The following is a 23,888-nucleotide window of genomic DNA, read 5'->3' as shown; positions in this document are numbered from 1 at the left end:
ATTTAATATTGGGACTTCTCTTTCATGGTCAGCTCTTTCTCTGTAGTGTTTTTGCCTCTACATTTGCTTAAAATGTCAAGAGTTGGTGATAAGGACTGACTAGAAAGCCAACAGCCTTAGTGTCTGCTATCAAGGCATTATGGGACAATGAGATTGTTGAAACTAACAGGAAAAAAATATGTGAATTTTCTCAGCAGATAGAAACTTTAAAGCTGTTAAAGCTTAAAATTTCACCAAAGGCAAATCAAAGGAAATTTGCAAGAGTAAGCCATTTAAATAGCCAAGGATATGAATTGTGGGTCAGTGTTTCACAGTCTTGGGAAGAGAAAAATGCAGGGATATTTTGAGCTGTTGTTTTTTTGTAGCAGGACAGTCATATTTAACTGAAGGACTTGTTGAGGAGAAGGGCAGCTAATTTAATGGGAGAAATAAATCCCAGGGCTTCAAGGAGAAGCAGTAAGTAAACCAATACCAGTTGTTCAATGTGATAGCTCTTTAGCTTTCTTGAGGCAAACTCCTACCTACATCTTGTCCTGAACTTTCGTTCTTCCCTTTGTGTAACACTGATTGCAAAGGAGATGCTGAAGCTGAGGGTGAAGGGTGTCAGTGGAGCCAAAGGGAACTTGGTAGTGAGTATTTTAAGGAGGTAGTAACTGGAGTGGGGTTGGTGCTTGGAGGGCTTTTGGTAGTGGGTGGGGGATTTAAAAGTGGGAAGAGAGGACTGGAAAGACTCAATTCCAGGGGGTGACTGTGTGTGAGGAAGTGTGAGATTTGCTCTCTTACTCAGTAGAAGACATGTTATATAGAGGAGGACTATTTTATCTAGACTTTCTTTTTTATTCTTCCTGCCTCCTTCCCTGGTGCCCTTACTACTGGCTAGAAAAGCAAGAACAGCCAAAAGTGGCCAAAAGAGTCAGGGATTTCTGAGGGAATTGGTTGATGTAGTTGTCAAGCCATTCTCCATGATATTAGAAAAGTCATGGCAGTCAGAAGTCCCAGGTGACTGGAAAAACAGAAACATTGTACCCATCTTTCAAAAGGATAGAAAGGTGGATCCTGGCTACTACCCATCTGTAAGCATCACCTCTGTGCCTGGGGAAGATCACGGAACAGATCCTCCTAGACGCTCTGCTAAGGCACATCAGGGACAGGGAGGTGATTTGGGACAGCCAGCAGAGCTTTACCAAGGGCAATTCCTGCCTCATCATCCTATGACCTTCTATGATGGAGTGACTGCATCAGTGGGTAAGGGAAGGGTCACAGATGTCATTTATCTGGACTTATGTAGAGCCTTTGACATAGTCGCCCATGATATCCTCTCTAAATTGGAGAGAGATGGATTTGATGAATGGGCTGTTAGATGGATAAGAAATAGGCTGGACAGTCTGATCCAGAAGATCATGGTCAACAGCTCAGAGTCCCAATGGACCTCAGCTATACGTGGTGTCCCTCAGGGATCTGTACTGGGACCAGTGTTATTTAATATCTTCATAAATGACATGGATGGAAGGATCGAGGGCACCCTCTGCAGATTTGCACATGGCTGTAGACCCAATATTTTCTGAGCCTGAGCTCTTCCCAAGGGAAACTTTTCAACAGTTTTCTTTTTCCCTAAACAATCTTGTGTAAACAATATTCCTTTCCCACTCCAATAGATGTTGTTGACTACTTCTGTTAGTTAGTCAATGGGAGAGGTGTCAGTCCTATGGACCAATAACATGCCTTCTTAGAAAAGCATGTTATAAAAGAGCTAAATGAATTGTAAATAAAGCCTTCTGATTTCTACTGCCTTCTAACTGGAGTCAAGCATCTTTATTTTGTGTCCTATTGAGACAAATGGCAGCAAAGAGTGAGTGCTGTGGTTGACACACATGAAGAACAGTGTGTCATGCATGGGGACCTGGACAAGCTCAAGCAGTGGGCCCATGGGAATTTCATTTAATTGAACAATGGCAAGGTTCTGCACCTGGACCAGGGCAACCCCCAGTATCAACACAGGCAGGGAATGAACAGGTCAGAGCAGCCCTGCTGAGAAGGACTTTGAGGTGGTGGTGGATGAGATGCTGGACATGACCTGGCAATGTGCATTCACAGCCCAGAGAGCCAAATGTGTCCTGGGCTGCATCCAAAGCAGCGTGGGCAGCAGGGCAAGGGAGGGGATTTTGCCTCTCCACTTCCCTCTGGTGAGACCCCAGCTGGAGTGCTGCATCCAGCTACGGGGCCCTTAGCACAAGAAAGACATTGACCTGTTGGAGTGAGTCCAGAGGAGGGGCCCCAAGATGAACAGAGAGATGGAGATCCTCTCAGTCAGAGAATTGCAATTGTTCAGCCCAGAAAAGAGAAGGCTCTGGAGTACCCTATTTATAGGCTTGCAGTTCCTGAAGAGAACCTTCAGGAAAGAGAGAGAGGGACAGTTTGCAAGACATGTAGTGACAGAGCAACGAGGAATGGATTCAAACTAAGAGAGAGTAGGTTTAGATTAGATAATAGGAAGAAATACTTTACCATCTGGATGGTAAGGCACTGAAACATGTTGCTCAGAGAGGCTGTGGATGCCCCAGCCCTGAAAGTATTCGAGGCCAGGCTGGATGGAGTCTGAGCAATCTGGTGTAGTGAAAGGTATCCCTGTCCATGGCAGGAGGGTTGGAGCTGGATGATCTTTGGGATTTCTTCCAACCCAAACCATTCTATGACTCTTTGATTCTATGATTCTATACTGTATGGCTCTGTTGAATCCTCTGCAGAAGAAGAGATGACAGGAGAAGTTGGGTGGGCTCCTTCCTACATCCTCTCCAAGGAAAGAAGGGTGGGGAGCTGGGCAAGAGGGAGAACAGCTGCCATGCCACAGCCACTTCTGCTCTGTTCCTGAAATAAAGTGCTTTGTTTTCTCACAAATGACTGTGGGATCTGCAAATAGTGACTTAATTGAAGAAAAGCTTGTAGTGGTATTACAAGAGTATTACAGGTGTTTACATATACCCATGCATTTCCAGTAATAGGTAAAGTATCACTAAATGTATTCATGAAATATTGAAGTGTAAAGAAGTGTCTATTTGTTTGTGTATAGAATGTAGGCAAAATGTGAATTTTAATCTGCTGCCTAAGGAGAAGGAAAAGATTGGAAATTAAGGGAAGCGTTGACCAGGATTCTAGGAACAACATATTCTCTCTTTCACTGAGTGATGAAAGAGAGGATTGAGACGTTGAGAAAGGTCTTGGAAAAAAAAAAAACTCACTTTGAAGGAACAGAACACTTCAGAGTTTGGTGGGTTGGGATAGTTGTTTGTAAATTATTTGGATTTATCTTTCCCTATAATTTATTTTTAAGGGAGCTTAAAACAAGAAAATTCATTCTATTGAACTCAAACAGTGTGGACCTGGGAGAATATTGCCCAAAAAAATGGGTGTCAGGGTGTCAAGGTGAGGCTTTCTGGTGGAGGAATGCTTCAGACAGTTGTGGGGACAGAAATTGTGGACATGCCAGCCAGTTCCAAGCTATCCCAAACTTTGATAGTTTGGTGAATTCTTCAACCCATTTGTTGTGTAGTGTAATAGATTTACCGGTAGGAAGTCCTAGGACTGAAAGAATTGTGGAAAGTCCCATAACTAAATGGAGATGCCTTGCAGTGCTTGCTATCTCTGTAGGTCATCTTTAACAGTGCTCTACTTAATAAGCAATAATTTCTGAGAGACTCCTCAAGACCTGAGCTGTTCATAAAAGATAATATTTACATTATTGTAAGAAAAAAAGATGCCCTAAGTCAGACTGATCACACCTCACAATTTACAAAGGCTGCACACTCTCCCCTATTATGTTTTCAGGAGAAAGTATTACTAGGTTCAGAAAAGAACAACTTAATATAAATTTGTTTTCCAGTCCATGTTGCCTCCCTTTTTTAATTATGGTTATGAGGAAGTGCTTTAGTTTCAATGAGACAACAAATTAAGAAATTCCTCCAACTCTTTGAAGATATATACACACCTGGTATCTGTGGTTTAGCACAGGCTAAGGAGAGCCTCTGAGGCCTTGTTTATGCAGTAGAGCACCCTGCTCGTGCCATCAATGCTCACAATATAAAGCAGAGAGAGAAACCTTGCATAAACAAACCTCTTTCACCTTCTTGGCTCAAAACACATGTATTTATATTAAATTTTGCCAGCTGGGGCTTAGCTGCCTGTGAACAGTTCAGTGCTAGCAGTGTAAAAGCTGTGGAACCTTTAGAAAAGTCCCCGTCAGTGTAAGTGAGAAAATTCCCTGTTCATTCTCAGTATCATATCTTCAACATATCACTCTGAAATAACCCAATCTTCAAAACTCAGCAAAATGGCTAAACTATTTGTAAATCAATATTCTGATAATAATTATGATAAAAAACAATTTATGGTTGTTGAAGATTTTTCATCAAATACAGATATTATACAGCTGGGTCTAGACCTGTTACCCTTTCCTTTACCTTTTTTTCTGTCATGGCTTGACACTGGAAACATATGAAAGAAAAATTTGAACTTTCTTTAATAATAATGTCCAGAGATTCACATTATTAATTGAAATTGAAACTATATTGATTTTTTCTTCTTTCTTTCCAATCCTAGGGCAGCTTTCCCATGTTCAGCAGCAGGCTTTCTTCTGCAATTGTCCTGAGGTGTGGCCTAGGTGTGTTCAAATCTATCTTAGTCATTTGTCCGTCACCTTGTCATTAGCATGGCGTCTGTATTTAATTGGGCTTCCTTCCTTCATCAGAAATCAGTTTTTATATACCATGAAAACTGCGGCCCATTATTAAAAGCCAGCTCTAAGCAAGGTTCTTGGCTCTTATTTATACAAGAAGCAGTGAAAATAGTATCTCAAGTACTCCTTGAGGTGTGTGTGAAGAATACACTATACGTGAGTCCAGTATCCTGCATCAAAGCTGCCAGTTTCTCTAGTTTTACCCCATAAGCAACTTGTTTCAGGGGTTTTCTGAAATCTGTTGAGTCTCTTGATAGGTCATAATCATCAACAACTTTCACTGGTTATATCTTTGCCTCACAGAAAATATTACTGAATTATTGTTGTGGTTAGTATTTCAATTGTCCTTAGAAACAGCATTGAGATCAGCACTCTATTTGTGTGAAGTATGGGTTGGTCCCCCCCGGATATGGTTGCATTTTGAAGGGAAAATGAGAGAAAATATTACCCTAGCTTTAGAAAGTGAGACACTGTGCATGAGGATCAGAGGCTCCTGGTAGGCCAGGTGCCAGCAGTAAGTTCTTGCAGGAAATGCAGACAACACCACCAAGCTGAGTGGTGCGGTTGCCATGCCTGAAAGATGGATGTCATCCATGGGGACCAGGACAAGCTTGAGCAGTGGGCCATGGGAACCTCATGAAGTTTAACAAGACCAAGTGCAAGGGGCTGCATCTGGATCAGGAAACCCCCAGTATGAACACAGGCTGGGGATGAACAGACCAGAGCAGCCCTCCTGAGAAGGACTTGGGGGTGCTAGTGAATGAGAGGTTGGACACGACCTGGCAATGTACACTCACAGCCCAGAAAACCAAACGTGTCCTGGGCTGCATCTAAAGCAGCGTGGCCCATAGGGTGAGGAAGGGGATTTTGCCCCTCTTCTTCCCTCTGGTGTGACCCCACCTGGAGCGCTGAAACGAGGTATGGGGTCCCCAACATAAGAAGGACGTGGATCTGTCCAGAAAAGAACCTGTCCACAAATATGATCAGAGGGCATAGACATCTCTCCTGCAAAGACAGGCTGGAAGAGTTGGTGTTGTTCAGCCTGGAGAAGGCTGAACATGGTGACCTTATTGTGGCCTTCTATTACCTAAAAGGATACATACAGGAGAGCTGTAGAGGGGCTTTTTAGAACGACTTGTGGAGATAAGACAAGGCTTTAAACAGAAAGACAATAGATTTAGGTTAGAGATAAGCAAGAATTCTTCACTATGAATCTGGTCAGACATCAGGGTGCCCCATCCCTGAAAGTGTTCAACATGAGGTTGGATGGGGCTTTGACCAACCTGACCTAGTAGAAGGTGTCCATGCCCATGGCAGGGGGCTTGGAACTAGATGATCTTTGAGGTCCCCTCCAATTCAAACCATTCCATTATTCTATGAGTTTGTAATTCCATGTACTTGTGCTGCATTAAGAAGAGCATTGCCAGAAGGTCACTGCAAGAAATCTTTTCTCTCTACTAATCAGTGCTATACACATCTGGAGACCTGCAACCATTGCAGGGCTCCACAGTGCAAGGAGGACATGGACACACCAGAATGACTCCCTTCAAATGCCAGAATTGTCATTGCAGAATTGCAGCATCTGACATATGAGGAGAGGCTAAAAGACTATAGGCTAGTAATGTTTAGCCCAGAGAAAAAAAACCTATGTAAGTCCCAACAATGTATAATCACCCAATTTTTGATAAGACAAGTAGAGACAGGGATAGCCTCTGCTCAGTGGCATCTAGTGACAAGAGGCAATGAGCACAAATTAAAATACAAGAGGTTTCCCTGCATTTAAATGTGGAGAAAACATGTTAGCCTGTTTTAGTGTCGGTGTTGCCAAAAACTGCAATAGAGAAATTGCCCAGAGAGCTTGTGGAGTCTCCATTGCTGAGGGAGTCAAAACCCAGCAGGACACCATCCGGAGCAACTCAGTGCATATGACCTGGTTTGAGCAAGGGTTTGAAGTGTGTGGTCCCCAGAGTTCCCTTCCATGATGTTTTGGTTGTTCTGCACCCAGGAGTAAAGCTGAGCACAGGATACCAATCTGTCTGATCTGACCCAGCTGAACTTGGCACATGATCAGAGGGGATTGCTCCCCACATCCCAGATCACAAGATAGTAAGCTGATCTAACGACTTGCTCTATTTAACACCCATGTTCCTCAGCTTCCACCCCCTGTCCCCAGGCCATGCTTGTAACTGCAATCACCTGCATTCAATGGCATCCCAGCCACATTCCTCTTCTCTGGGCACCGAGCCATAAAAGTGACCCAGGAGCCAGTATCACAGCTCTTGCTGCCAGTGGATTCCCCATCTGGGAGTGGACAGCCAGGTACGCATCTGACAGCATTTGCTAGTGCGGCACAACAGTGTTTTAAGCCCTGCACCTACTAGAATCATTGGAGACAATCAATCCCAGCCATGGATACACAGGAGACAAAGCAGGGTAGATCACAAAAATTCAGACTGTCCTGGTGCATCAAACCTTGTCCTCCTGCCTTAGTGGCAGGAATGCTATTGGAATTTCTGGAAATTATGCAAATTATGTTCAAAATATTTCTCTGTAGCGACTACTTCGGGTGACTTGTTCATAAAATAGTAGATTCAGGGAACTGAGATGTGTATGAATGTTTGGTGTTAAGAAACAGTAGGTTCCGTTTGAGGAAAATGGGTTTGAATCTAACCAGAGTGATCAGTTAGTCATGAATAATAAGAAGTCACATGTGAAACATATTCAGTAAAGTTAAGTGTCCAGTAAAACTAGTTTCGACATCATACTAATCTCTAAAATTATAATGTGTGAGTCACAGCCCTTAGATGATCTTAACCTTTACTAGAGGATACCCTGCTTTGTGTTCAGCAGCATAAACAACAGAGGAAGGACTCGTGCAGACCTGGTGAATACAACAGGACCCTTTTGAATTCACTGTAAGTAATGTTTTAGGGGCTTTTTTTTAATGTGAAAAAATTGTCAAAAATTATATTCAGGGCAAAAATTTTTGAATAATCAATTGAGAAAATTTTATGTTAATATTCAAGTTTTGGCTTAAAGCTTCTTGTATTGTTTAATTATGATTTTAGGTTTCTTTAAATAGAAAAGATAAGTCCTCTGTGAGATTGGCACATTCATACGGCATGACTTTCCTTAGGAAAACTGCATTTCTAGGTGTTTTAAATTAAGTAAATTGATGATAATAACAAATGTAGGGCATGAAATTAAATTAAATCCTAAAGCACTTAAGGATTGCTCTCTAAAGCATCTAGAGAGCATAAAAAAAAGAAACTGTGGCTAAAAGAAATAGAGTGATGGTGGGACAAGTCACAAACAAATCAAAGCTTGAATGTGTTCAAGATATGAAAGTGCACTATCTGAAAGTGGTTTGTCATGGGGTTCAGGCCCTTCCTAGTGACAGTGGTATTTCTATGACCATGATATTCAGAGTGTGAATTAAGGAATATTAAGAGCATCTATTAATAAAGCTGAGATCAGCATTCTGAGTTCACTGGGTTTTGGAGAAACAAAATGATGGAAAATGGAGAACACAAATGTGGGATCATGGTGGGAACTGATAGGGTTTCAGAGCTTTTACAAGGCAGAGGTTGCATTTCTTAGTGCAAGTCAAAAATCTTTTATATTTTTCTCCTAGAGACAACTTTGTTTTATATAATGTTCTGAAGGTCAAATGATCACATACCACAGGGGAGTGTTTTTGATTTCCAGATATTCCACATCTTTACTTCTTTCTTCTGACAGAAGTTATTGAACCAATTGTGATACAGTATTATCTTCTAGAGATAAAAGTATTGCCATAGATGTGGAATGAATGGTTTCCAAGCTGCTCTGGATAAGGCTTTCCTGTTCCATCTGTATTTTTTAGTGTCTTTGTTCCTCCAAAATTCACTTACTCATCTTCACTTTCAACCATTGCAGACTTCTCTGCCAAATCACCCTTTTCTATCTTTCTGATGATAAAGACAGTGATTGTTCTAGAGCTTCTCTATTTATTTCTTTTTTAAAAAAATTTTGTTTTTAGGTGATTTGATTCGGTCACTGGGCTGAGCATGCCTTTGCATGCAGCAGGCACACTTTTTTCCTTTTTTTGCTCTATGTACATACTCATTTTTGCTTTCTTTATAAGCAGGACTGTATTCCCAGGGTCTTCATAACATCCTAATTGCTATTTCTTTCTTTGCTTAATTTTGTAGAAGTTGGTTTTTTTTCTTTTAGTTGTGCTTAACTGTTCAAGCTCTATGAAATCACCATAAATGCTCATCACTTCCTTATTAACAAGTGTATTCGCTTCCTCATAGGTGCCTGCATATGGGCTTACATGCAGCCCATCCAAAAAAGTGTGTTTTAATTTTCACAAAAGAGGTGTATTGTGCCTTTCTTATGCTTTGATTTTTCATCAGTTAAATTTCAAAATTTAACTGATTAGTCTTGACTGTCTCCCTTGCTTTCTTTACTCTACAGTAAACCTGTACTTTTGACTCTTTCATCAATTAAAGCCACATGGAAAAGAGAATATTGGAAAAAAACCCAGTTTAAAATGAATTGTAGCTTAACTTTAATGAGGGCGTCTTTGGAATTACCTCATCCCTCTCTGACTTTAATTTTTATTATTTCATAACCTCTTCAGTAGGTTGAGTAATTTTCCAGAGTTTGCTTTCTTGAAATAGAAAGCTTGTTTCCCTCAATTCAAACATCTCGGAGTCACTGGTGCTAAGCTAACTCTGTATAGCGAAGGGTTTGATTTATTGCTAAACGCAAGGTGAAAGGATTTGTAAGCCAAATGTAATTTTTCTTCTATTACAGAATCACAGAAATATGAAGAAATTGCTTTTCCTGTGTCTTTTACTTGTTGGAATCCATTCCAACAGTTATTGCTATGAGTCTTATCAACAAGGGGTAAGAAACCAGAACCAAAGAGCACAAGAAAACCGAAACATGCCATGGCAGAGTGTAAGGAACAGTGTTTGTCAATTTGCATGTTGTTTCTACAAAGAGATTTCTTCTCGTGAAAACAATGGGAATGTTTTCTTCTCTCCCTTGAGCATCTCTACAGCCTTTGCAATGCTGACTCTGGGTGCCAGATCAGACACCCTGACACAGATTCTTAGGGTCCTTTGCTTTAACCCTCGTCAGATTTCTGAAAGTGACATACATGAAGGTTATCGTCAACTCATGCAAGTGGTAAACAGAAGGAATGGGGGGTTACAGTTGAATATGGGAAATGTTCTGTTTGTGCTTGATCAACTGAAGCCACAAGAAAAATTTTTAAGTAACCTCAGAAACTTCTATGAAGGAGAAGCTTATCCCATGAACTTCAAGAAGGCTGATCAAGCCCAGCAAAAGATCAATGAATATGTAGCAAGAAGAACGAATGGAAAAATCAAGGACCTTGTAAATAACCTAGATCCGCTTACTGAAATTCTCCTTATTAGCTATATTTATTTTAACGGTAAGATATCTTGTTCTTCTACTCCATAGATTATTTCCTCTGGTCAGCCTTGGACTTCATCTTTTTTTTGCAATATGGTTTTGCAGATGGACTCACATCTTATTTTCCTTTTGGTCCTCACTTACATTCAATTATAAACAAAGCTATTGGAAATTATGTTCTACTTGACACTGATAACTCCTGGCAAAATGTATGGCAAAATTTCCCGTATCTTTTAATATATAAACTTCTTTCCTTCAGAAAATTAAGTGAAATGTATGTTGAGGAAGGCATCTCTAGGCAGTAAAGCATCTAATCCTATACAATCTAGTGGGATTCAAGCACTTTCTTAAAAGCTTGGCTGAAATCCATTTCTCTGAATTTCAATCCAGCTGAGTTGTTTTGTTCAGCTAGCGCAGAGTTAGATGCAAAGAATGCAATTAAAGGAAAACTTAGCATCTTATCAAACAGAAAATATGTTTAGGCAACATTTTTGCTGTTACTGTGTTTGTTTATGGATTCAAAATGAAACATGCCACAATGGCTTTAGTTTCGCACTCATGTTCTCCTTATTTTTTTGCTAACTATGACTCTGCTGATAGCACCTCTGTAGTCCTAGTGTGTCTAGAGGCATAGGTTTCAACCTTTTTTTTATTTATTTGTGGATTCTAATATTTTCCAGTGAAGAGATGGACCCACCAGTATCAAATACAAGCCTATTGACAATAAGCTTGTTTTCTTAAATAAATTTTTACTTAGATACAGTCTTCAGTTCTTCCCAGAAATTTTCAGACTTCTGATCTAATGAGAAGAAGAGGATCAAGGCTGTAACGCTCAATCAGTGGTCTAATAACAGATATTGCACCTTATTTCAAACTTTATCTCTCTTCTGATTATATGCTAAAGCAAAGCATTTGAAATCAGAAAAATATTTTGTCATTTATCTGATAAAAATATCATTAAGCTCATTTAATTGAAATGGAGATGGTGTATTAAATAATTCTTTTTTAAAAAGCTATCCTTTTAGAACTGTTAACCTGGATACTTGCTCTTTCCAACATGAGGATTCCCCTGAAAATAATTAAGAACTATATTTCTGTTTTGTTTTGTTTTGTTTTCCATCTGCATCTCTGCTCCTTGTATTAGTGTCTGAAGATCTGGCCACAACTAACTGGAGCTAATTGAAATACAGATGACTGATGTTTCTTAGTTTTCTTGAGTTTATCTCAAATAATGTTTTCCTTTAGACTTTTATTAAGCATCAGGTACATCTTTCAAAACAGGCAAAAAACCTGTTGATTTTTCTTTTACTGAAAGGTATTCAAAGAAAGAGCAATGGATTTATAGTACAATGGGGACAAAAGCCCGAGAAACCTTGTATTTAACATAACTTTGTATTACAGTTAACTTCTACATGTTCTAACAACAAGGGTTGTTGGGGTTTTTTTAATGAGATGTTCAGCTTACTACTGCAAATATTTCCTACCTTCTCTAAAGGTGATGGAGTTTCAGTTTTAGCTCTTGAATTTTAAAGCAAATGGATTAAAGAATAACACTAATCCCAGTAATATAATAACATTTTTTTAATCTTGAAATCAAGAGTAGGTTAATTAGCTAGAGCTGGAATCAATGTGGAGAGGATTTCTAAACCTCACTTAGCTGTATAACCAGTCCACACTTTTAGGTGCTTGTCCTCTTTTTGTGCATTACCAACTTCCTTGCACATTACTGGTGACTTTTTTTTTTCATGGTATAGCATAGTACAGAATTCCTTCTTCAAGGACAAAAGTCAGGCAATATTTTCCTGACTCTGACCTACAAGACATATTATTCCACCATATTACACCAATCCCTTTTCATGACTTAGTCAAGCTTGTAACAACAAAGAATACCTTGAATTTTATTTTGCTGCTTGAGCACAGTGAAGCTTTTGAGGAAGGTGCCTAGAAGGTATCCCCCTAAGACAGAAGTGAGAACAGGGATAAGAGTGCCTTTGAAATAGGAGGAAAGTATCGGTGAATATCATCTCTGTCTAATCTGTGAATTAACTGATAGTCATGGCTTGGCACCTTAATGATCATCTAGTTCCAACCCCTCTGCAATGGGCAGGGGCAGCTTCCACTACACCAGAGTTCCCAAAGAACTGTCAAACCTGGCCTCGATCACTGCTAGGGGTGGGGTATCTAAAATTTCTCTATTCCAGCCTCACCACTCTCGTAGTGAAGGATTTCTTCCTTGTATCTAATCTAAATTTAAATTTACCCTCTTTCAGTTTAAAGTCATTCCCCTTTGTCCTATCACTCTCTGCCTGTATAAAAAGTCTTTTCCCCTCTATAGGCCCCCTTTAGGTACTGGAAGGGGACTCTAAGGTCTCCCTGGATCCTCCTCTTCCAAGCTGAACAACCCCAATTCTCACAGCCTGGCTTCATAGGAGAGGTGCTCCAGCCCTCTGATCATGTTCATGGCCCTCATCTGGACTTACTCCAACAGGTCCACATCCGTCTTTTATTGGAGACCCCAGAGCTGAATGCAATACTCCAGGTAGGATCTTGCCAGAGTGAAGCAGAATTGGAGCTGGCCACACTTTTTTTGATGCAGTTCAGCATGAGTTTGGCTTTCTAAGTTGCAAGAAGGCATCGCTGGGATGTGTTGAGATTCTTATCAACCAACAGGACCAAGTCCTTCTCCTCGGGTCTGCTTTCAACCCAATCCTTTATTTTCCCAGCTTGTATTTGTGCTTGGGATTGCCCCAACCCACATGAAGGACCTTGCAATTTGCCTTGTTGAACTTCATGATATTCTAATGGGGCCACCTCTCCAGACTGTCTCACCCTCTCTGGATTGCACCCTCTCTATCTGGGTGGCATTCCTTTCCTCTGGAGGGCATCCTTTCCTTACACCACATCAACAGAACAACACCATCTTGGTGTCACTGGCAAACTTGCTGAGGGTGCACTCAATTCCACTGTTCACTTCACCAACAAAGATCTTGAACAGAGCTGGTTCTAATACCAACCTCTGAGGAGCACTGGTCATCCCTGATCTCATCTTGGACAACAAGCTATTGACTGCAAGCCTTCCAATGCAAACATCCAGACAATTCCTTATCCACTGAGTGGGCCATCTGTCACACCCCTCTCTCCAGTTTAGAGTCAAGGATGTCATGCAGGACAGTGTGAAATGCTTTCACAGCTCCAGGTAGATGACATCAATTGCTCTTCCTTTACCACCGTTTCCTCTTAGTGAAGTCATGTTGTCTGTCAACCAATCACTTCCTAATTTTCCATGTGTTTCAGCATAGTTTCTAGGAGGATCTGCTCCATATCTTGCCACTCAAAGTGATGAGAAAGAATGGCAGTTTCTTCCTTTTCTTCCTTTTCTTCATTTTTTAAAAATGAGAGCTCTCACTTCTCTTTTTCAGTCAGTGGGAATTTCACTGAACTACCATAATATCCTAAATATGATGGATAGTGGTTTAGCTGTTCCATCTATTTCCCTCAGGCTCTGCAGGTCCCATGGACATGTTCACCTTCAGGTTCTCCACATGGTCTTGAATCTGATCTTCTTTTACAGTGGACAGTTTTTCATTCTCCCAGTCCCTTCACTTGCCAGTAAAGATTGAGGCAAAAAAAATGTCCTCTCAGTAAAGATTGAGGCAAAAATAGCCTTGTCCACATTCTGGGTAACCAGGTTTCCCATTTCCTTCTGCAGGTGGTTCACATTTTCCCTAGTCTTCCTTTTATCATTGTCATACCTATAGATGCTTCCCTTGTTGCCCTCGATGTCCCTGGCCACATTTAATTCTATCACACCTTTAACTTTCCTAACCTAATCCCTGACGGCTCAGAAAAATCTGTTTTTATACCTCCCAGGTATAAAAATATACCTGTCCTTGCTTCCACCCTCTGTAGGTTAACTGTTTGTGTTTGAGTTCACCAAAGAGCTCCTAGTTCATCCACACAGGTCTGCTGGCATTTTTACCTGACTGCTTTGTTAGGATGGATCACTCCTGTGCTTGGTGGAGGTTGTTCTTGAATATTAATAGAATCACAGAACCATTAAGGTTAGAAAAGACCTCCAATATCTTTGAGTACCTTTGACTGAACACCACCATGTAAAATAAACTGCACTAAGTACCAAGTCCAGTCATTTCTTGAACATTTCCAGTGATCATGAATCTATCATATCCCTGGGCAGCCTGTTAAAATCAGTGACAACCCCTTCAGTGAAAAAATTCTTCCTGATGTCCAACCTAAACCTCCCCTGAAACACCTTGAGGCCATTTCTTCTTGTCCTATCACTTGTTGCCTGGGAGAAGAGACTTAGCCTGACCTGGCTACCGCCTCCTTTGTGGCAGTTGTAGAGAGCAATGAAGTTCCCCCGCACAGCCTCTTTTTCTCCAGCCTAAAAGCCCCAGCTCCCACAGCTGCTCATCATATGAATGACTCTCCAGACTCTTCCCCAGCTCTGTTGCCCTCAGTGCTCCAGCACTTCAATGTCTTTGTTGCTTTGAGGGGCCCAAAACTGGACACAGACCTCAAGGTGTGGTCTCACCACTGCTGAGTACAGGAGGAAAATCCCTGTCCTGGTGGCCTCACTACTGTTGATCAGGCCAGGATGTCATTGGCCTTCTTGGCCACCTGGGCACATGCAGCTCATGTTCAGCTGCTGCCACCAGCACCTTCAGGTCCTTTTCCACAGAACCATTTTTCAGCCACTCTGCCCCTGGCCTATGGTGCTGCATGAGATTGTTTTGACAAATCAGCTTTCTTGGGGCCCCCTTCCCTCCCTGGCTTTATCCCAAGAAGACCTCTGAAGAGGCCAAAGCTTGCTCTCCTAAAGCCCAGAGTAGTGGTCCTAACATCCTACTCAGTTTTCATGCAAAGTTCTTCTAGAAATCAGTCGGCTTTCCCTGAGTTGAGCATTAGATAAATCTTGGTTAAGTTTTTCAGGACTGGTGTCATTGATATTTCTGTGATTCATTCTGCTATTTTTTTTTCCCCTTAAGCATAATAATGTAAAAGTCCTGTGTGTTACATATCTGATGATAGAAGTCACCATTAATGAAGTGTATAAAAGTATATGACATATATAAAACTAGCAACTTTTCATATTCAGAGTATTGCAGTTGTCAGTCTACGCTTTTAGAGACCAAGACAGCACTGAAGAAGCCTCATTTCACTTTTTCTAAAGCTATTTAGTATTGCAGGCTGTGTCAGATGGTGGAAACAGCAGATGTTAATTACTTCATTTCTAACAAGTTGCCTAGTAGTCAATGTTCAAATAGAAATCAGAAGTTAAAAGGCGCGGCATCTCTTTTCATGGTTTTCTTGATGCCACTTCTTTTACTTAGTGACACAGCTCTACTTTTGCCCATTGTATTTGATAAAATGTTAGTTTTGCTCTAGAAGGCAAAATTTACTACAGAGCAGCAAGATTACTTAAAAATTAAAATAAAAGCAACCAAAGCACCTTTCCAAAACTCCACAATTTCCCCTCTTTTAACAATTTGTTCAGCTTCTGAAACAACATGTGGGTATCTAGAATTTGGCTTTGAAATTCCTTTCCACTGAGGATAAAAATCTTTCATAGTTTCAATGTAGATGGTTTGTTTTACCATGACTAAGTGAGGAACTTTTGAAAATTTAATATGGTGAAGATGACAGTGGAAAAGGCTTGTGCTGTTGCTGTTTTGTTTCTTAACTCAGCACTCTGGTAAAATTAAGTTCTTTACGACTATATACTTCATCAGCTAATGTGAGGTATCAACACCTCTCTGCAAGTAACCCAAATCCATTAATTTCTCTGGAGAATTCATCCCTCATGTCACCCTTTACAAATCTATTTTGGTCTGGGAATAAGAAAATGAAAGGATCTTCTATTGAGCTTAGATAAAGACTGCATTATATGAGGATTTCACAGGCTTCTCAAAACTGTTATCATGGAGGAAAAGTGCAGGTTAGAACCCTTGATAACTCATCCAAATGAAGGATTTTGCAGTCTGCTGTAAGATCTGAAGGAGTGTTTTTACATCCCATTCCACCAACTTTGTGTTGCTATTGAATTATTCTGAGTATTTAGTAAGATCAAGTGATTGTTGCAAATTGGTTTGTCTTTGAAGCTGATCCAACTGTGCCAGTTTCTGTCATCTAAGAATGTGTCCTATGTTAATATGTCCTATGGTTTCATGTCCTCAAAATATCCTGTAACTCTGTCTCTTTTATTTCAAGCTGAATGGGAAAAACCTTTTGATCCAAAATACACTAAAATGCGCAAATTTTTTGTGAATGGGAACAAAGCCGTTGAAGTCCCAATGATGTTTGGAATGGGCCTGTTCAAGCATGGCTATGATGAGCAGCTGTCTTCCACTGTGGTGCAAATGGATTACAAAGGAGGTGCTTCAGCATTTTTTATTCTGCCTGATAGAGGAAGAATGAGGAAGCTGGAGAAAAGGCTGTCTTGTGAACGTTTGTCAAGGTGGAGGACATTAGTCACAAAAAGGTAAAATTCTGAAGTTCTTGGTTCAGATAGTAGCCAAGGAAACAAATGTGCTGGGGTATGACACAGAATCAGTATGTCATTTTTAGTTCCACTTTACTCAGTAGAAGAAGTCCCCTGACCAGAGTTGAATCTCGCTCTTTAGTGTCCTTGTGTTTTCACATTTAATACTGCATGGACTGAAAACCCTCACAGATTAGGACGTTTGCTATTTCTGCATTTTTTTCCCTATCTTCAGCTCTCAATAGGCCCAAGTTTTTACTTAGAACTCTTCTCATTTTTTTGGAGGGAGGTCTTCTGCCTTCAATTTAGAAGTAAATTCCTACCATTTCAGCCTTTTTTCTTGTCTCTTTCATAATTTCTGCCTATTAAAATCAACTACAATTGTACAGTTAACACCGAATTAACAATTTCCATCCAGCAATTGTGAGGGCAAAGCTCAATGATAAAGGTATAGAGCAGAGCCACTTATCCAGGTTCTCTGAGGACTTAGGCAAAACACTCAATTCAAGGTAGCTTTGAGGCTAGAAGGCAGAAAGTTTATGTGCTTACAAAAATTATAGAGTCCTTACATTTAGTGTCATGTATGACAACAGCCCTTCAGAAAATACATGTACAAGCACAGATATAACATGTTTACAATATCAAGCCCTTGTATTCATTCACAAATTTGATGTGTCACGTTAGTGACCTTCACACATACATTTGAAAATCATGTTTTAGATTGTCCCTTCTCAAGACAGAAATTACATCCAAAATGCAGGAACCCAAAACTGGTTTCATACTCCTAACTCTGATTCACTGTTAAATATTATCAAAAGGATATAACTTTTTCATGTGGAAAAAAAACCCACCAAAAACAAACCCCAAAGCAAACAAACAGCAACAACAAAAAAAACCCCACCAACAAAAAAATCCCAGGAAAAACTATGTAATTCTCTGTGCACCTTCACAGTTTGAAACTTCTGTGACTAGCTATGGGGTTTGTGATTATAGGACAAATAAGATAGTGAATCAAGATAATTATGTATAATTTTTGCCAAAGAAAGATTTGCCTTTACAATTACCATGCCAATGCTAAATACAATTGGAGGGATTTGTATTTCCTCTCTCCATGTCATAATATGAAAAAGAATCATGGTCAAAGACAAGTTTGTTTCATGCTCCCCATTGTTCCCCTTTTTTATCATAACCATTCTCTCCTACAAAATCATGATACAAACTCCTCCTTTTCCCTTTAATCTTTAAAACAATTGATTGCATCTGCTATTATTTGGAGTCTCTGGGAGGTCTTAATAAATGAAAGCATTATATGGAATCATTTGAAGGCTGTGGGCTACCTACATTTGTCCCTTCTTCTCTATCTGCAAACAGTTGTTCATATTAGTGGCAGAAGTGTTGTGAAGGACATCTTTCATTTTTGGTGGCTGACAAAAAGGATACTGCTGAAGTGTCACAAGTACAGACAGCTGAGCTCTTTTAAATGGCCGAACTATAGAGAAAACATCACTTTCACTTCTGGAAAGTGTATCCCACTGTTCCTTTCCTGGTTGCATTGCTACTGTGTGTCTGTGGCTTTCCCTTTCCTCTGTATGGGAAGCAATTTGGGGCTTGTGAAGGAGTGCCTGTAGGTGACAGTAAGGCAGATGATTCAGTGACAGTTGCATCCTCATTTGGGGCAGCAATCAGCACAGACTTGAATCAGGGAGAAGTAACAGATCAGCAACCGGTTATGAACCCACCAGTGCTCTTGTTTTTGGATACAGCCAGAGCTGGCATGAGATGCTGTGCAGTGCTGGAGGTATGGGCCTTTTCCTTCCCACCTGCCCACTGGATGACTTTCTCTTTGGCTAGCTTCATTAAGTGCTACACATCTCCCTGACCTAAAGTTCTGGAGAGATGTCCTGGTTTCTCACCAGAAAATAGTACCTAATGTCAGCACTGTAACTCACCTCTGTCTCATTATGCTGCTTCTAGCTGAAAATGTTGGGCTCCTTTGAAAAGCAATTGCAAGATACTTAGGGGAAAAACAAGGAAGAAATTAGTCAGAAACACAGAGCTTTGCTTAATTTATGGAAAGCAGCAATCTAGTCACTTAAAATTGAGTAAGTCAAACACTGGGCTTGACACAGAAAAATAATTATCCATTGACTAACTATATTCTGTAAATTTGCTTTTGTCTTTTATTTTGCCATGCCTTCTGTCACTACTTAATATTGTCTTGCTTCTTCAGTAGATACTGTTCTCTCTTATCTGTCCTGTTTTATATGATAAATACACAAGGCCAGGGGTTTTTTTCCCCAAAAGTAACCAGTGAACTTGAATGTGTTGGAATTTTTTTTGTGCTCAGCTTGAGACACCTAAAGGAGTCTCTTTTTCACAAGGTGAATTCTCTGCATCCTCAGCAATGACTCATGGTAAAGGTGCTTCCAGCAGATTGCACAAGAGATCACTAACTTCAGAAAATTTACGTCTCATATGTCAGCTAGAGAGAGGCTGCTGGCAAAATATCTTTAGGGAGAAAGCAAAATCAGTTTTTCTCTGATGATTCTATGTTTTTCTGTGATAGGTGATCCAATGTTTCACTGTATTCTCCCACTTCTTTTCTGGCAGCTCAGTAAATTTGTATCTTCCGAAATTCACACTTTATGGGACCTATAACCTAAAAGATATCTTATATAAAATGGGCATCATGGATCTATTCACTGATAAGGCTGACCTCTCTGGGATCACTGGGCAGCCCCAGCACAGAATTTCCCAGGTAAGTCATACTGTTTTTTTGTTTCATGGGCCCATGGTTACTGATACTTGCATCACTTTCTGCATAGCTATTCATGGTGCAAAACTCACCTAAAGAGAGTTTGCTCCACAAGAAAGGGCAGCTGATGGCATACAGAGCATTTGTCCATGTTAGTAGCACTGTATGAGCAATTGGTTTGGAGCAAGTTACAGGTCTGTAATTTTTTAATCTAGAAAGCTATTTTGACCTGCATGTGGCAACTTTATGAAACAGACATGACCAAGTCATCATCTGTCCACACCTTGGTACCCTCTTGCAGTGTGTTGTTACAGTCACTACTGGCTGCTTCTATTTGTGTCTGCCTTCTTTAGCCTGCTTGTGAACAAGTAGGGAGCTGTGGAATGTATCACTGCTTGTATTTTATGGAGGTGAGGGAAGAGGAAAAACATTGCCTGCTTTTAAACTGTTTGGGGGGAAATGAAAATGCAGTTATTACAAACATTTGGCTTCAAGCATTTGAACAATGACTTCCAGGCTCAGGCAAAAGCTACAGATAGGTCATGCTTCAATAAACCTAGAGTTTAAAGCTGACAAGCAGGGCAAACTTAATCGTCTAACAAAGGAAACAACTGCCCTCATGACCTCAAGTGGACATCAGTGAATCAAGGTCTGCCAGTGTCTTATTTTGCAACGTCAAATTTTTGTGTTTCTGTATTTTAACCCTCCATTATTGGCCCTTCATCTTTGCTCCCATTTTTTCCCAAAACTTGAAGGAACATAAGAAAATTAATTTCAGATTCCTATTCATTGTGCAAATACGCATGCTATTTCTCCAACTATATGAACTTCTAATACACAGTTTAATATGGTCTTAATGTCTTAACATTTGGTCTAGCTGTACAGATCTCCATGAGTGGATGTGACGAATAAGAAAAGAAACAAAGCAAATGTTTTCACTAGCGGGGACATGCCCTTCCAGTGGAGAGTAACTTTTCCTCTCTGGGGCTAGAAAGCTGTGCTGCATGTAGCTTGCTGATTCCACCCACACCCCCCCCCCCACCCCGACTTTGCTGTCTTCAAGCAGTGGACTCACACCTGTCCATCTGACACTTGTTTCTTACCAGTAACTTCCTCAGGCTCTTTTAACTCTCATTTTTATTTAGGTGACTAGTTTTGTACCCCCTTGACATGTAAAATTTCTGTTTCTTCACAGGCTATTCATAAGGCTGTGGTAAAGGTGGATGAGACTGGCACCGAAGCAGCAGCTGCCACAGGCATGGAAATTGTGCCTATGTCTGTTCCAGTCACCATTACTTTCGACAGGCCCTTCCAAATGGTCATAGCTATGGACAACACTATACTCTTCATGGGGAAAATTGTGAATCCTCTGAAAAAAGATTAAGTTAATGTACAAATTTGGTATGTGGTGATGACCACTCTTAAATCAAGTATTAGACCTGATGAGTATGGCATGGCTACAGGGGGGCTCTCCACCTCTTGATCGATGTTGTTCACTGTTTTTTGTAGATGAGACTCTTCATCAATTTAAGTTGTCATAGTTGCATATTTGTTTGGGCCTTGCTTTTTTTTTTTTTTTTTTTTTTTTTTTTTTTTTTTTTTTAAAGAAGGTTGCATTCATGCAGAACTGTCATTAGCTCTGGAACAAAATAGGCCTGTGTGATACTGACAGCATAGATACATCTTCTAGCAGGGAAGATGAGGAGCATGTGGGTGGAGAGGCTTGTGTATGTCTGCTTCTTCCCTCATGGCTGCCTTCTCTCCTACTTCTTGTATGTTGACTGACAAATAGGAACAAGTTATTTCACTTTACTATTTGTGTCCATTCTCCTACCAACATGAAGTCCATAACTAGCATAGACCTTTACATGCATCATGCTTATTACTTTGCATAGTACCATTGTTGTCCAGTGAGTCTATTACACCCTTGCCTGTCAGCTGTTGTCCCAGTTTGGCTGCTGCAAAGGGGTCTCAAAGAAGGGACGTTATTCCCCTGCAGATATATGCTACCCTGCCTACTGTTTCTGTGAAATCTATAGTTCAGGCTCATTCCAGGGCAAACTTTAGAGGTTCTAAGAATTTGATCTAAGAAAAGAAGAGGTAGATCTGATCTCTGCACTTTGGCACCCTGGAGCCAACCATTGTGAATCAAATATACAGCTCAGAGAAGCCACAAGACTACTTCCAGCTTATACCTGTGCCTAAAGTAACTCCTAGAAGTCCCCAGGCAGCAGGAAGCATAAGCCATCTCCCCCTGGTGCCAGTGTCTGTACCATTACTGTCTGTACCTGGGAGATTTTCCATGGTACTAAGTGCCATTCCAGTATTGTTTGTAGAATCAGGCACCCTACCCATAGCACCCATACCCCATACTTGCCATGTGTCTTGATATAACCCCTTCTGTTCCCAGACTGTCCAGTAATACAACATTGGTACTCTTTTTCTCATCTGCTTCATGGTTAGTATAGCCACAATATTATAAAGAGCTGTTTTCACAATTAAGAGACACAATAATCACTTTCAAAATGAAATGTTTATTTTATTTTCTTGTTCACTTTCCTAGGTTTTTTTTCTTCCGGTTTTTACAACATCTATCATTATTTTATTTCTTTGCTCATATTCCTGGCATATATCTGATCTCTGGTTGCAGGAGGGGTAAATTATTGACTAAAATGGGTTAGTCTGTTAATAGGTATTAAGCACTTACACCAGTCTTCGTACAGCCTTGAAATATGCAGACAAATGTACTATGGTAGAACAAGAACAATTAATAAACATGACCTTAAAAAGTTTCTAATTTTGCTATTTTACTTCTATAATTTAGAGTTAAGAACAGAGTGTGGTTCAAGCTGGTTTTTTTTTGACAAGTGTCAACAAATAGTTATTAATTTACTGCTCATATGCATTAGATTGGCACAGTAATGCCAGTAATGAGCTTCAGAAAGCCCTCTGCCTTTAGCCTGAGCAATAAATTGTAGGTTATCTCTGCTAGGCAGAGAACTTTTTGGGAAGGCTGGACATTCAATTGATGCTAAGATGTTTATTTCAATGCCTTTCAAAGTGTGCTGCTTCTACTCAATCAAGCGCATAAGTTCTGTGTGTCTCTCATCTCTCTTCTAAAAAGCTCTCTCTTGACTCCCTCTAATAGCTTTGTTATCAATCTTGGCACATTTTTGAGCTGCAGTTCCTGTTATTCCATAAACAAAATACAGGCCGTCCATGTCGTACCTTTTTGGGTTTTAATAAATTAGGACAGGGAAAAAAGAAAATTGCTTAGAAGCTTTCTGTAGAGGAATCCACTTCCAAATTAAAATCAGTGAAGAAAAAATAATCTCTATGGCATTCAAACAAGACAATAAGAAAAAATAAATTTAGTGTTTCCCAACCTGAGAATTAGGTATTCTAAACCGTCCTACATCACTGGATCCATAGCAAACCTTGACAGAGTACTTTCTACAAGTTCTTACAGATATTTGTAATCTATATCAATCAAAAGGCACTGCAGATTTTCCTAGGTCCCAGATAGTTTTCTGACATAACTAGATCTTGCAGCTTGCGTTCCTGTAATAATGAACAGCAATGCATTTGGTAGTAAATCCAAGAAACCCTAACTTGAGAAGGAAAAAAAAAGCATATTCACACAGAAAACTAAACTAGATTTGAGAAGAAAAATTTCAGAAATGGAAGTCATTATCAGCTCAGGGAATGCCCCCTTGCCAAAAAGAACAATCCCAGAACATTAAAACTGTCATAAGAAAGGACAAGGACAACTCTGAGGGAAAGAAACTTGCAGAAGTCATGCTACAAAATAATATATTCTTTTTGAAAGAGGTAATTTCAAAGAGCCTGAGGGACCAGTAGGTGTTCAAAGTGTAAAATAAGTGTTCCAGGGGGACACTGGCAAAACAGAAAAGCTCAATCCATTGTACATGAGTGTCCTTTGTAGTGGCTGAGCCTAAACCACTATTCCAAGTTGAACTAACAGAATACTCTTCAGAGGGTCAAAGAGCAAGTAACAACAAATTACCCTGATTGTTTAGTATGCATGCAAGAGCTCTTAGCTGTCTCAAGAAAAATGTTAATCTTTCCACACTGATGCAACAGTTAAACTGTCTCCATACCACACTAGTAAGAAGTGACAAATGTGATGTTCAATTTTTTCAAAAAGATGCAGGTGAGCATCTGAAGTGCAGAATAGTTAGCTCAACTTCAGGTTTTTCGAAACTGCAGAATTTGTAATTCTAAGTATGACAAAATATTGAATAATAAACATGACTGTGATATAAACATAAAATCTTCTATGTTGGAAGATCAGCCCTTGAGATCAACTCTAGCCCTTAATCCAGAACAGTCAAGTTCAACCCAGTCCCTAAGTGCCACATCCACACATCTTTGAAATACCACCGGGATGGTGACTCAATCACTTCCCTTGGTGGCCTGTTCCCATATTTTATAACCCTTTCCATGAAGAACTA

General features: G+C 40.1%; 1 protein-coding gene across 2 annotated transcripts; it reads left to right on the top strand.

The window, feature by feature from the left end:
- The first annotated feature begins 6,907 nt into the window (after positions 1 to 6,907).
- Positions 6,908 to 22,205, top strand: LOC136291806 (alpha-1-antiproteinase F-like). 2 transcript variants are annotated; one of them, XM_066186914.1, is made up of 6 exons: positions 6,908 to 7,048; positions 7,580 to 7,644; positions 9,533 to 10,178; positions 16,388 to 16,658; positions 19,269 to 19,416; positions 20,609 to 22,205. In XM_066186914.1, exons 3-6 carry the CDS (start codon positions 9,545 to 9,547, stop codon positions 20,795 to 20,797), a joined length of 1,242 nt encoding a protein of 413 aa, XP_066043011.1. In that variant the 5' UTR covers positions 6,908 to 7,048; positions 7,580 to 7,644; positions 9,533 to 9,544; the 3' UTR covers positions 20,798 to 22,205. The 2 variants fall into 2 exon arrangements, with proteins under 2 accessions (XP_066043011.1, XP_066043009.1); XM_066186912.1 differs by having other exon boundaries at positions 7,577 to 7,644.
- The last annotated feature ends 1,683 nt before the right edge of the window (positions 22,206 to 23,888 follow it).

This window comes from Chamaea fasciata, unplaced genomic scaffold (genome assembly GCF_029207755.1).
Source record: "Chamaea fasciata isolate MVZ Bird 193981 ecotype frontalis unplaced genomic scaffold, bChaFas1.0.hap1 SCAF_7, whole genome shotgun sequence".
NCBI classification, from domain to species: Eukaryota; Metazoa; Chordata; class Aves; order Passeriformes; family Sylviidae; genus Chamaea; species Chamaea fasciata.
Note: the sequence above shows the minus strand (reverse complement) of the source record. Positions and strands in the feature narration are given on the sequence as shown.